Raw genomic sequence first — 12,379 nt, 5'->3', positions numbered from 1 at the left:
TCACCCCACAAGCAACAATCTGCATGAAATCTGTGCATTCATCTTGAACACTGCAGGTCAGATATTTATTTTGATCTGGATATTTTAACTTTGGTTCCCAGCAGAACCGTGATGGTTTCTTGCAGTTGAAGAAAGAGGAATAACCACAAACCCTCAACTATGTGATACCAGAATTCACTAGAACTAATCTCAAAAGTAGAACTTTTGAAGATACAGTACGTGGCTAGACACAAACCAAGATGTTGCTCAACACTTGAATGACCTCTGGCAAAGAATTTTTTATGTTTATTTTATTTATTTTAATAATAATAATAATAATAATAATAATAATAATAATAATAATAATAATAATAATAATAATTTATCATTTACAATTTTATCACCTGCTCTGATCCTTTTAAGATGACTTTTGAAGGACTCAGGGTATTCTTTAAAAAACATACTTTTTGGGTGGTCCCCCTAACATCTTTAGTTACTACAAGAAACATCATGATTATATCCAAAATTACTTACAAGGTTTGTGAATGTTAATATTATTATTATTATTATTATTAATAATAATGTTGTTGTTGTTTAGTTGTTTATTCATGTCCGACTCTTTGTGACCCCATGGACCAGAGCACGCCAGGCACTCCTGTCTTCCACTGCCTCCCGCAGTTTGGTCAAACTCATGTTGATAAATAAATACAATAAAAATATTATTAACCTAACATTATCAAGGTGGTAAATATTAAAATGAACAATAAAAGAGGTGTTATCTTTTCTTGTACGTACTGTATATTTTATGTGTAAGGCTCACAAAGGAGTAATAGGCAGAGTAACATATCAGGAGACTTTGAGAGGCTAACTATGGTTGGGTTGGAGGAGTAAAGAGGCAGGAAGGGATACAGAAAGGAAGAAGGGCAGAGAGATAGGCTGTTAGTGTCAAGGACAAATACGGTAATTTACAGAACTGGAAGTGCATGGGGAGGATACTCAATGTATAGACGTGGAAGTGGAGTGTTTCATAAGAACTCGTTTCCAAATTAGTGGAGAGTGAGATTGTGCACACCACACCTCCACACAATGAAGATTTTGGGTTTCATCTTCTTTGTCATAAAAGGGGTAGATTTCACAACATGGTATAGGTAGATGCAAGGTGACTTCTCAAAAGACTGAATAAGATAGATTTCTATACGATTTGAACAATAACTAAATTTTCTATGTTTAAATGATCTGCAAATACTGTTTGTATTAATTGTTCCAGATTTATTTATCTATGGTGTAATTATACCAAAGCAAAGCAATTTACATATAATTATATTCTGTTCTATACTACAATAATTTCCTACCTATACTTTCACATTCATTACATACTTCCTCTGTCTCTTTCATCTTTCATCATGCTGTTTCTCCCCAGGCTCTCATTGTCTTGGTTCCTCCTTGCATTAGTCTGTTGACTGTTTAAAGTTCATCTAAGTGTTGACTCATCGCTTGCAAAAGACTTGCCTACTTCCAACACTTAACTGGTGAGACTCTGAGTAGCAGGCAGTCCTATTCAAACTGAAAATATTGTAGGAGATTATTCTGGCAGCAGATTTTACATATTAAACTGACCTGAATGAATAATTTTTGAATATATTAAAATTGTTTTAGAAAATGTACATCATGAACCCCAGAGACTAGAGTTATGTGCTACAAGAGGCTCCCTTGATGTATGGATTAGGAGGTCTGCAGCTCCAAAACTTTAACGGAAGAAATCTTGGGAGGACTGTACTGAGGCACATCTGAAGTTCATGTGCAGCTCTGTCTCTCTTTCCATTTCATTTGCTCTTGAAATTATGGAACAAGCCAAGGATCATAACCCAACAACAAACCATGGCTTATGACTGTTGTTTGTTAGGAAGAAACAAACCATGGTAAAGCTAAACAAACCATGTTTTGTTTGTTGCAGGCAAACCACTAGGTCATGTTCTGCTAATTTCAGATGAATTATCTGCAAATATCTTTTGAAGCAAAGCCTTAAATAAAATTGAAATATACTCAGAGTCGCCAAGTGATTTCATGCTCTTTATTCAGCTCATAGTGGTGAGGAGGAACGAATGAAAGTCCCCTCAAAGTATCTGATTTATATACATTATTTACACAATGGGCTGCACATCATTGGCTAATTCTGGAATTCTACTGTAAGCCAATCAGGTTGTGGATTCACTTATATCTGGAGCATGATTGGGTGGTTCCTGCCAACCAATCATACTGCTGCATTGTTCTAGGACCAATCAGACTGCTGCATTCTGAATTCCTATTGTTCTAGGACCAATCAGACTGCTGCAATTTGGATCCTATTGTTCTAGGACCAATCAGACTGCTGCAGTTTGGATCCTATTCAACTCAGTAATTAACAAAAATTAACAATCAATATAATCTACAAAGGTTGGAAGGCCAGATTTCTAATGAAGTTAGGTACAAGTTGAGGGGTAGTAAGACTTATTTCATTGAATTAGCTGCTGGAAGTGATCTCAGGGGTGGAGAACCTCTGGCCCACAGGCCTCCCCATTTTGGCCTGTGAGGCCATTTCTGCCAAGCTGTGAGTGCCTCTCTCTCTCTCTCTCTCTCTCTCTCTCTCTCTCTCTCTCTCTCTCTGTGTGTGTGTGTGTGTGTATATATATATATATATATATATATATATATACACACACACATATATGTATGTGTATATGCACGCACAGATCAGCTGACTGCCAGGCATTGCAAAGCCCCTTTTAAAGTGCCCCCAAAGCCCCCTATTAGCTAATGGTTAGGCCTTATAGAATATTCTGAAAGGCAATGTGCACTCTGTACATTTGTCTGATTCACATGAGGAAGGCCCTGCCCACCTATCAAATTTGGCCCGCAGAAGGTGCAGGACATAATGATTTGGCCTGCAGGCTCCAGCTTGACTGGATCTTTTCTTGGGAGAATAAGGGTATAACAGGTCAAAAGGGCTGCAAATCAGTAGGATGAGCGTTGGGGTGAATTTGATTACCCAAGACTATAAAACCATGAATATGTACTTGGGCAAAGCCATAAAAACACTATAGGATCAATATAGTGGTGATTGATGACGTTAATAGCTTGTGTTTGCATATATGCGGCCAGTGTTCAATACCACACATGGATGCTGACGGTTGGTTGTCCAACGTTACAGCAGTAGAAAACGCGGGCGGACAGAAAACCCAAGGAAGCAGCAGAGCGCTCCAAGGCTCGGTCCATCACTTTTTGCTGCCTCTTAGCACCCTCCTTCGCATCTGCCTTATCCGAAAACATACAAGGGAGAGTCGTTTATATTTAAACTAATGGAACCCGTGAAAGCACTATATTTCCTCATCCTTATTCTACACACGTAGCATCCACACGTTACACGTTGTCCTCGTTTCCCCCCTCTGCACGGCCAATGCTTGCGCCACCCCCGTTTGAGTGGCATACGGGGGCCTGGGAGGAAGCGCTCCGAACGGACTACAATTCCCGTGATGCCCGGCAGCAGCGGCGGCAAGAGCCGAGCGGAAGGCGTCGGGCCTCCCAGCGGCCGCGAGCAGCAGCTCTATCCGGGGCCTTGGCGCGTCTCTCCTCCTTTCGCGCCGCCGGCTGCCGCTGTGGAGCGGCGGGTCCATGTGCGCATCGAGCGGCGCTGCTGCCCCTGCTCTCCTCCGCGTCGCCTCGCCTCGCCGGGCCTCGACCCTCCCGCCATGGATCCCAACACCATCATCGAGGCCCTGCGGGGCACCATGGACTCCACGCTGCGGGAGACGGCCGAGAGGCAGCTCAACGAGGTGAGCGGCCAAGGCGCCAGCGCGGCCCGGCCCGGGGCGGGAGCGGAGCGCGCCAACAGGGGCAACCCCGCGACCAGGCCGGGCGGCGGGCGGGCGGGCGGCAGGAGGCAGCCCTAGGCCCGCGGGCGCCGACGGAGGGCAGATGGGGCGTGGGAGCCGAGGAACAGCCATGCGGGGCCGGGCGGGGTGAGGGGAAGGCTACGTGCGCGGTGGGTCTGGCGAGGGGAAGGGAGCCTGGCGGGGGGAGCCCTGTGAAGGGTACAAGGGAGGTCACCTCCAAGCTCCGGAGTGAAGGGAAACTTGGCCGGAGGGGGGGTGAAACTGGGTTGTCGCGGGTGTCACTTTCCCCGTTCACACGCACACGCGGAGGGGCTGCTGCGGGAGGAGGCCGGTGGCAGCAGGAGAGCCGCCCCGCCGCGCCGAGCTGCCTTGTGCGAAACGTGGGCAGGAAGAGGGAAGTAGGCGGCGTGGAGGGAGAGCGGAGAGGCCTTGCTGACGAAGTGTGGACGGGGCGGAAGGGAAGGCCTTGCCCGTGGTCGGCCCCGCTGTCAGGCCGCCTTCGCGCTCCCTCCAGCATTGTCCTCAGGCACATGGCAGCCTCATCCACCCCGGGGGGAAGCGTGGCAGGGGCTGAAGCCGCTCCAGTGCCGCCGCCGCCTCTGGGCAACGAGGCAGGAGCGCCCGATCGTGGCACCGACGGAGTTTTTAAACTGCCCCTTTCGAAAAGTGGGTTTTTAAAGCGGTTGCCTAGGATGCTGTTAGCCCATATATGGGCGCAACTTCTGAGTTTTTAGGTTAGGCAAGCTGAAAGGAGGTTGGTGGGTAATAGAGCCCTGTAAGAGATCTGAGACGGTCTAGTGATCGGAAGGGGAAGCCTGTTAAGGCTTTTGGAATTAATGGTTTCATAAGTAATGCAGCACACAGACTTCAGCACCGAACTGTCAGCTTGACTGAAGGTTAGCGAACTTCATAACTCAGAAACTGCATTTGGGACAGTTTCTGGGCTCCTTTCTGTTCAGGTTGTTCCTTGAGACTTGAAATCTAGTTAGGCCAAAGAAACCTACTCTTTACCAAAACAAGTCTTCTCAAATAATTCCTAAGGAGTTAGTATAAATGCTATAGTTACTATTACTCATAAACTAGTTAACATGCTTCTCAAATTGAAAAGAGTAACAAAACATCAGTATGATGCTATGTGTTTGAGTGAACAGCTGATGGACTTCCTAATGGCATTTCAAACTACAGTATTTTTATTAAAAGAATAAAGACTAACTAGATGCTAATGTTCGGTATAATTTCAAAAACGTGGTGCCTGGTTTGAAAAGTGTGGTGTTCTTTTAAACAGACAACTTCCAAACATAGCCTGAAAACTTTGGGGCTGCAGAAAGCAGCAGGAGAACAGTGGACGAGACTGTTTTCGGCACATGGTTTGTGGGACTTTTTTGCACACCATGCTTTCCCTTGGTTTTCCATCGATTAAGCTAACTGAAGATGAATGTACAGTACTGAAACATTTGAAAGACCTACATTTTAAATATTAGAACGGAAGGAGGCTTTATATAGACAGTAAAATTATGCCCAAATGGGCTATCTCCTCATATATTTGTATGGCTGACTGAATAATACCTTATCTGAATTGACTTGGGCCTATGTGGCAACAGTCACATAATTGAGGATGGTAGTACTCTTCCAGTGGCAGCTTGTATTATATTGCTGACACTAGGAGAGTCTGTTATGCTTTTCATATTCTTTGGATTCCAATAGGTCATCTGGCCTGTACTACACACATGGTTCAGAACAGATGTAGGTGATTTATGATAAGGTAAATCACTCTTTCTGGAAAGATAGAATGGCGATACCTGAGTCACCGTAGATAACAATGGTTTTAGAACCCAGAAAGTGTAGGAAGTGACATCACTATGGAGGTATAAAAGAGACATACTAATTGACCAATTAAGACTGGGGCTTGGACTTGTCAACAGATGTGGTCATATAGCCTGCAGTGTTGAAAATGAAATGATTGTGTCATGGCTTCAAGAGGAATTGGGGAAAGCTGCTTTTCTAGGTCTATTTTTACATTGTGGTTTTAAAATTATTGCTGTTTGTGAACAAACATGTTCAGTCTATTTATCTACATAGGTTAAAAAAAGTACACCTTCCAATGTTCCGTCATATTTTGCTTGTGGCGTGAAACTGAATTAATAAACAGTTGCATACCGTTCTGGGAAATATGCTAATATATGGCTAATATGCAACATTTTGGGTTTTTTGAACAAAAGTAATATACACATTAATATTGTAGTATCAAAAAGATCACTAGTATGGCTGCTACACAACATGTGATAAGCAGAAATTTGGAATTATGACCATATTCAGCACAAGTGCAAAATGTACTTATAGCTTGAAACGTTTGCCAGAGGAAATATTGTGATACAATTGAGTGAAATACTGCATTAGAAGTGGTACCAGTTCACTTAATGGTCTAGACTTGCTTTTTGTGCATTGAAACATGATATTATATTGTAAGCTTTAATCAGACTTGCATTATATCATTTTGAAAGCACAGCCCATAGTTTTCCTGGCCTATGTTTAGATAGCAAAGTCCTCGCCTCTTGTCTGAGCTCTATAGGTAATGGCAAAATGTTAACAACATTGTTCTTCAAATGTAGGTCTTTTATATACAGTAAATGCACATTCAGGATTTTTGTCCTGATAAATAAGGCCAATAAATTACAGAGAAGTACTGTGTATACAGGTTGAAACTTTTTATCCTTTTTCTCATGTATATATTAAAAATGTTTTTTGGGAAACTTTATTGTGATTTGCTTTTTTTAATTCTCAAAGTTGTGAGATGTCCACCAATATAGGTAAATAAAAAGACTTGTGTATATTGTGCATGCTTTGTTCAATAAGTCTTATTTTGAAAAATGTGCATTGACCCTAGACTAGAGCTTTGTTCATATATTAGGTCATATATTGTTAAAAGTAATTCATTCAGTATTTAATGATATTAATAGGTTCTAACTATGGTGCTTGTGGATCTTTGAGTTATGCTTATATGTGGTAAAACGAAACTCCAATATGCTCTTAGTAATGGGAACTAGGCAGCTGATCACATACAATGAAGGGTTCAGTTACCTTATCCATCTTACTCTTAAAAATGGGCTCTCATTTGCTGCTTAACACAGGAATACTGTATAGGAAGCAGTCTTATATCATGCAACAGTGTTAGTCCATCTAGTTCAATCTTGTATCACAGGCTGACAGTAGCGCTCTGGGTTTCAGTTGAGAGTCTTTCCTGGCCATACTTGGTAACATCAAGAAATGAGTATGGGACCTTTTTCATGCAAAACATGTGGCCTAATACTGAGCCACAGGCCTTCACTAAACAGCCCTTTATATGTGATTGGAGTAGATGTCATGTCATCACATCACATTTGAGCAAAATAAAATTATACGGTGAAATTCAGCAATGCACACCTGCTTGTGCTGTATGACTTCATTTCCTCTCCCCCCCCTTTTGTGCTCCCATAATTTGTTCTGGAGGGTTCCCCAAGTACTTTTCAAGTAGATCTTGAGGGCAGGAGTGGGAGGAGAGGCTTATGACATATTTTTAACGTATATCATTCTTTTTGTAAATCACTTTGAGGTTTTCTGCAGTCAGGAGTTATACTGTATAAGTTTTATGAAATACATACATACATACATACATACATACATATATCATGGAGTTGTGAGGTTAAAATGCTGTCCTGGGTTCTTTAGTTGAAGTGTGAGAGATAAATGCAATAGGTAGCTAAACAGATGTGCAATACATAAGTCTCAAAGTTTAGGATGTGGAAAATCTGTTACCCTTGAGCTCCCATCATCCGCAACCATTATGGTCATTGGTCAGGGATAATGGGAGTTGTAGTCCAGCAACATCTTGAGGTTCACAGGCTCCCCACCCCGGTTTAAGATTATTGATGAAGTGCATAGTGGTGCACTGTGAATAGCGGTCTTATTTAAATATAACTTATATTACAACCTCATATGTGTCTGCCTATTCAGACATTATCCTCATTGAGTTCAGCAGAACTTGTTTGTAAGTAAGTGTTGAGAATTGCTCTTCAGTTTTCAAGATTCATATAGTTGGTGTGGAGTGTGCCTTTTGTTAGCAACTGAATGCTAATTTTTGCATATTGTGTAGAGTCCTACAATGTAAGGAATCTAGAACACATTACTTTCTGAGAGCTACTGGATTTCTCCAGTGTAATGTGCCCTCCTAGTCCTAGTCTAAAGAAAAAAAAGCTTCAGTGATAGAGAACAGAGGTTTCTTAACCCCTCCTCCTCCTCCCTCCTAGCTTATCTCCAGCCTCCACAAAATGTTGGGCTAGTGCCAGCTGTCAAAATTGCCTTTATGCGTACTGCCACAGCCTAGTTTCCTACTGGGAGACAGGAAGCACCATCATTCTTCATTGGGTCCTAGACTCCCTCCTGTCCTGCTAGTAGCTGGATAGAATGCAGTTGCATTTAATTTTGTTTTAAATGTTTATGCCTATTTTGCTGTTTGTTTGGGTTTTTTGTTTTTGTTTTTTGCTTGCCTGGTGAAATGTTAGTGCGGAAGAAAGAGAGGTCACTATTAATTCAGAACAAACTTCAGAAGAATACCTAGGAAGCAATTAGCTTTGGTTTTCCAGATTTCTTCATATAGAAAAAGAAAATGCTTACTAGTTGTAATCCCTCTGATTTCTAGTTGAAGAATGCATCCTAATAATCTCATTCCTCTTTCCCCTATCTTCAGACATTCTAACCCTTTTAAAGGTTTTGGAGGTCTGTGTTAAGAAGTAAATAATGACTTGAAGTGATTACTGCCATCAAAAGATGCCAAAATAGAACATTTAAAAATCTGTTGTAGTTTTTTGTTGCTTAGTTAAAATGTCAGTAAACCATGGCAACTAAAAGTGGTGATAATGGTTCTTATAGTTTTTTGTAGTATCCCACCTTCTATTATCTACAGGAACATATTAATAACACTTACTTTACCATTCTCTTTATAAAAGAAGTTTAGTTGAAATGCCTTTTCCTTGAAACATTCTTATGGCTTAAGTGACTTCCTTGTATGTTACCAAATTATGATAAATATTTTTAGATTGCCTGTGATTGAGCTTCATATTTTTATTTTTAGGAAGCTAGTGAGTTATAGCTATTATGTTGGTGTAAAATTGGGGTGACCCAGAGTGAGCAAAGTGGTTTGTGTGGCTTAAGCTTTGCTTAAAACATTAAATATGATCTTACATAACTTTTAAGTAAGTGAACTTTAATAAGAAATAATACTTCAAAATGTGTTTAGTTCCTGAAAGAGTAGTGTAACATGCGGTGGAGTGGTAAGAACAACTCTGTTAATAAGGCTGCATAGCAAACATAGATTTTAGAAATGTCATTGGATTCCTTGGCTCTTAAACAACTAGGAAGTCATGCCCATGACACAGCATTTTGAGGACAAGGCAGGGTGTTTTATCTTGTTTACTCTTAAACAAGATAAATAGGCTTTCTTTAAAATGTTAGATATTTTTCAGTTAGTTTCAGGTTCTTCTGCACGCATGTGAATAACAATGCAATATGAAATGGCAAGTCTTAGGAAGTACGGTAGCTTCCCTCCATTGTTACCATACTGTATTAACCTATTTGAAGGACTTGAATATGTAGGATTTATTCTTGCCTTCAGACATCATTGCATTTCAGTTCTGGTTCTTGTCAGTAATAGCAAACCAAGAAGTACAATACAGGTAACTTCTTATACGAGGGTTCGGTTCCAGGGGTCCATGCATATACACAGAAATATGTAAAGCCAGGAACCCCTGGAACCAAGCCCCCTGCAATGTGGAGGACTGCTTGCCCAGCTTTGGGAACCCTCCCGCTTCCTTTGCAGAGTCATTTAAGTGATTGCCCTGCTTTGGGAGTGAGGAGGGAGGGCTCTAGATCCCTTCCAGAGACCACATGCCTCCTTCCCAAACTTATCCACTAGATGCTGCCAGACAGGTGGGTGGGTGGAAATAAATAAATAAATGGATAGTGCTTTTCCTCTGCTCTCCGTTTATTATTTATTCCTTCCCCACTCGTGCAAAGCTTATAAGTTAAATAACTGTAAGATGCAAGTTACCTGTGTAGTAAACTAAGAAGTGTTTTTAAAACTTAGTGTAACACGAGCTTTTGCATGGAAGGGTTTTATAAGAGAAGTTTCACTATCTTCTCTGTTGATGAACTAAGAGAGACAATTGGGTTGCATTATGGTGTAATTTGTGCCACACCAGTGATAAGCCACAATTTGTTCAAGTCTTTCTCTCTTAGGTTGTGAGAATAAAAGGCTGGTATAAAGGAAGGAAAGCATACGCAAATGTGGCAATTTGAAATGCTGCTGGACACCTGTATTACAGCAGTTGTTCTGAGGATGCTTAATAAGCAGCATGTGGAAGGAAGATGGAGAAAGAGTGAAAAATGGGACAATGAGAAAGAAAACCTTGAAAAATTAAGTAGTCTCCATATTGAATGTTGGCTAGAAATTGGAATCTGATCCAGAGAAATCTAGCAAGCATTCATGATGTTCTTGAAAAACAAGTGTACAGAAGATTAGAATGGAAATATTGATTGAAATTCAAAGAAGTGTTCATCTTCTATTTTATTCCCTGTTCTCAGCTTTCCAATTTTAGACAGGCATGTTGTTTATATGCAATATAGTTAAAACTTTTTTTCTAAAAAATGTGATTATACCAAAGTCTGCCTGAAGTTACATTAATAAAAATCCCTAACTTTTAATATGGCCAAGGCTGTAATTGTACCTTATTAAGCATTTTATAATGAGAGAGCTTCATGTACACTGACACAAATAGCAGATGATACAATATCACCCTTTTGCTTGAACTGAATTCCTAAATTAACAGCATCCATTGCATGCCATTTTGCCCCTCTTGCTTTAATGTGTTTGCATTTTCCAGCCTTGCAGTTTGTTTACAAGGGCAGTCTTTCTGATTATAATTCTAACAAGTTAAGTAAAGCAGCACCTTGGAAGAAAGCAATATTTCCATGCAGTTCAGATCAGAAGCATTGTCTCATTTTCTCTCAGTTATGACTTACCAAGACTTCATGTCTTAAGTTAGTAACAATAATAAAAGAACAACAAAGTCTGATGAATGAATGCATCCTCTATTGAAGAGAAGTGGTTGGCTTAAAGCTAATGCATCTTTTTCCAAATTTGTATCAGTAGCATGATGATATCACACCTCTTTAGGTAGCATATTTGAACCAAGATTAGATTGTTCTGGGTTCATGCTGTTCTGCTGAATAGGTTTCTTTTTATGTCATGCCTGTTTGTCACTATGCCAATTTTTTTTATATTGGCAGTGAACTAAAAGTGAGTCACCAGTGAGTAGTTCATTATGTTCAAACAACTTGGATTTGTAATCGGCTCCTAAGATGACTCGGCTTTGTCTGGTGGTTAAAGGGAAAATATTTTACAATGAGTTGTCCTAGTTTCTCCATACACACAATGAGGGCGAATGGTGCTTTTGAAAGGTGTGATGAAAAAATCATTCTGCTTTAGAAACTGTTCTTGCCAGTACAGTAGAATCTACTGATCTATACATGCCTCTAGTAAGAGAAGGAAGAAGTTGTCACCCTATTGATCTATTAAACCAGGTGTCAGGGACCTCTGGCCCTCCAGACATTGCTGAACTACAGTTCACACCAGCTCAAGCAAGCATAGCTAATAGTCAGTGATGATGGAATATATAGCTCAGCAGCATCTGGAGATCCAACAATTCCCTACACCTGCAATAGACCAAAAATAGTGGCCTATTTGAGCATCTTTCAAATTCACCAGAACTCTTCAGCAGGCTAGATGTTATGAAAAAAAAATGATATAGAAGGAGGACGTATTCTTGAATGTGATGAAAAACCAAAATACATAATTTGCAATAGAATGTAATATATATTGTGCAGATTTAATTGGGTTAGACAGTACCTGCTTGTAAAGGGGATTTCTGGTTGCAGCATGATATGGTGAAGCAATAGCTACTGATCTCTTTTGAAAAATAGGAACATTAAGAAGCTGCCTTATACTGAGTCAGACAAATGATCTATCTAGCTCAGTATTGTCTACAGTAGACTTGCAGCACCTCTCTGGCATTTTAGACAAAGGATGTTCCAAACCCTACCTGGAGATGATGGGACTTGAACCTGGGACCTTCAGCATGCAAAACAGATGTTCTGCTGTTGAATTACAGCCCTTCCCCAGTGTAAGATAAAAAATATAGAAGACAATTATTCAGATCTGTTTTTAGCACTAATTTTAACACTTGTAAGGTAGAGAACATAAGTGGAGTACTGATGGCAGTCCTTACACTAGCAAAGCTGGAGATGAATTTTAGATGGTGAATGAAATGTGAACGAAATATAAAGTCAATAGTCAAAGAGTAGTGCCAGAATGCAATAGAAAAACTTGTCTCATCCATAGGGCTAAGGCCCCTTCAATGTTAGGTGGCAGAAGGTGATCTTCCAGTTCTATATTTTCTTTTCCTAGATGGTTAATTTTGGTATTGTACAAATTAAGAGCT

The 12,379-nt window shown here is 40.5% G+C and overlaps 1 protein-coding gene across 1 annotated transcript in view; it reads left to right on the top strand.

The window, feature by feature from the left end:
- The first annotated feature begins 3,441 nt into the window (after positions 1 to 3,441).
- The window catches only part of IPO7 (importin 7), a 40,601-nt gene continuing 31,663 nt past the window's right edge, over positions 3,442 to 12,379 (top strand). The window contains exon 1 of the mRNA XM_083477005.1: positions 3,442 to 3,788. Coding sequence (XP_083333131.1) covers positions 3,489 to 3,788 — 300 coding nt within the window. The 5' untranslated portion in view covers positions 3,442 to 3,488. The remainder of the gene's footprint in view (positions 3,789 to 12,379) is intronic.

The sequence above is a fragment of the Podarcis liolepis genome, assembly GCF_965112155.1.
Source record: "Podarcis liolepis genome assembly, chromosome: 1".
Lineage (NCBI taxonomy): Eukaryota > Metazoa > Chordata > Lepidosauria > Squamata > Lacertidae > Podarcis > Podarcis liolepis.
The sequence above is the reverse complement of the archived record's forward strand: the minus strand, read 5'-3'. Positions and strand labels throughout refer to the sequence as shown.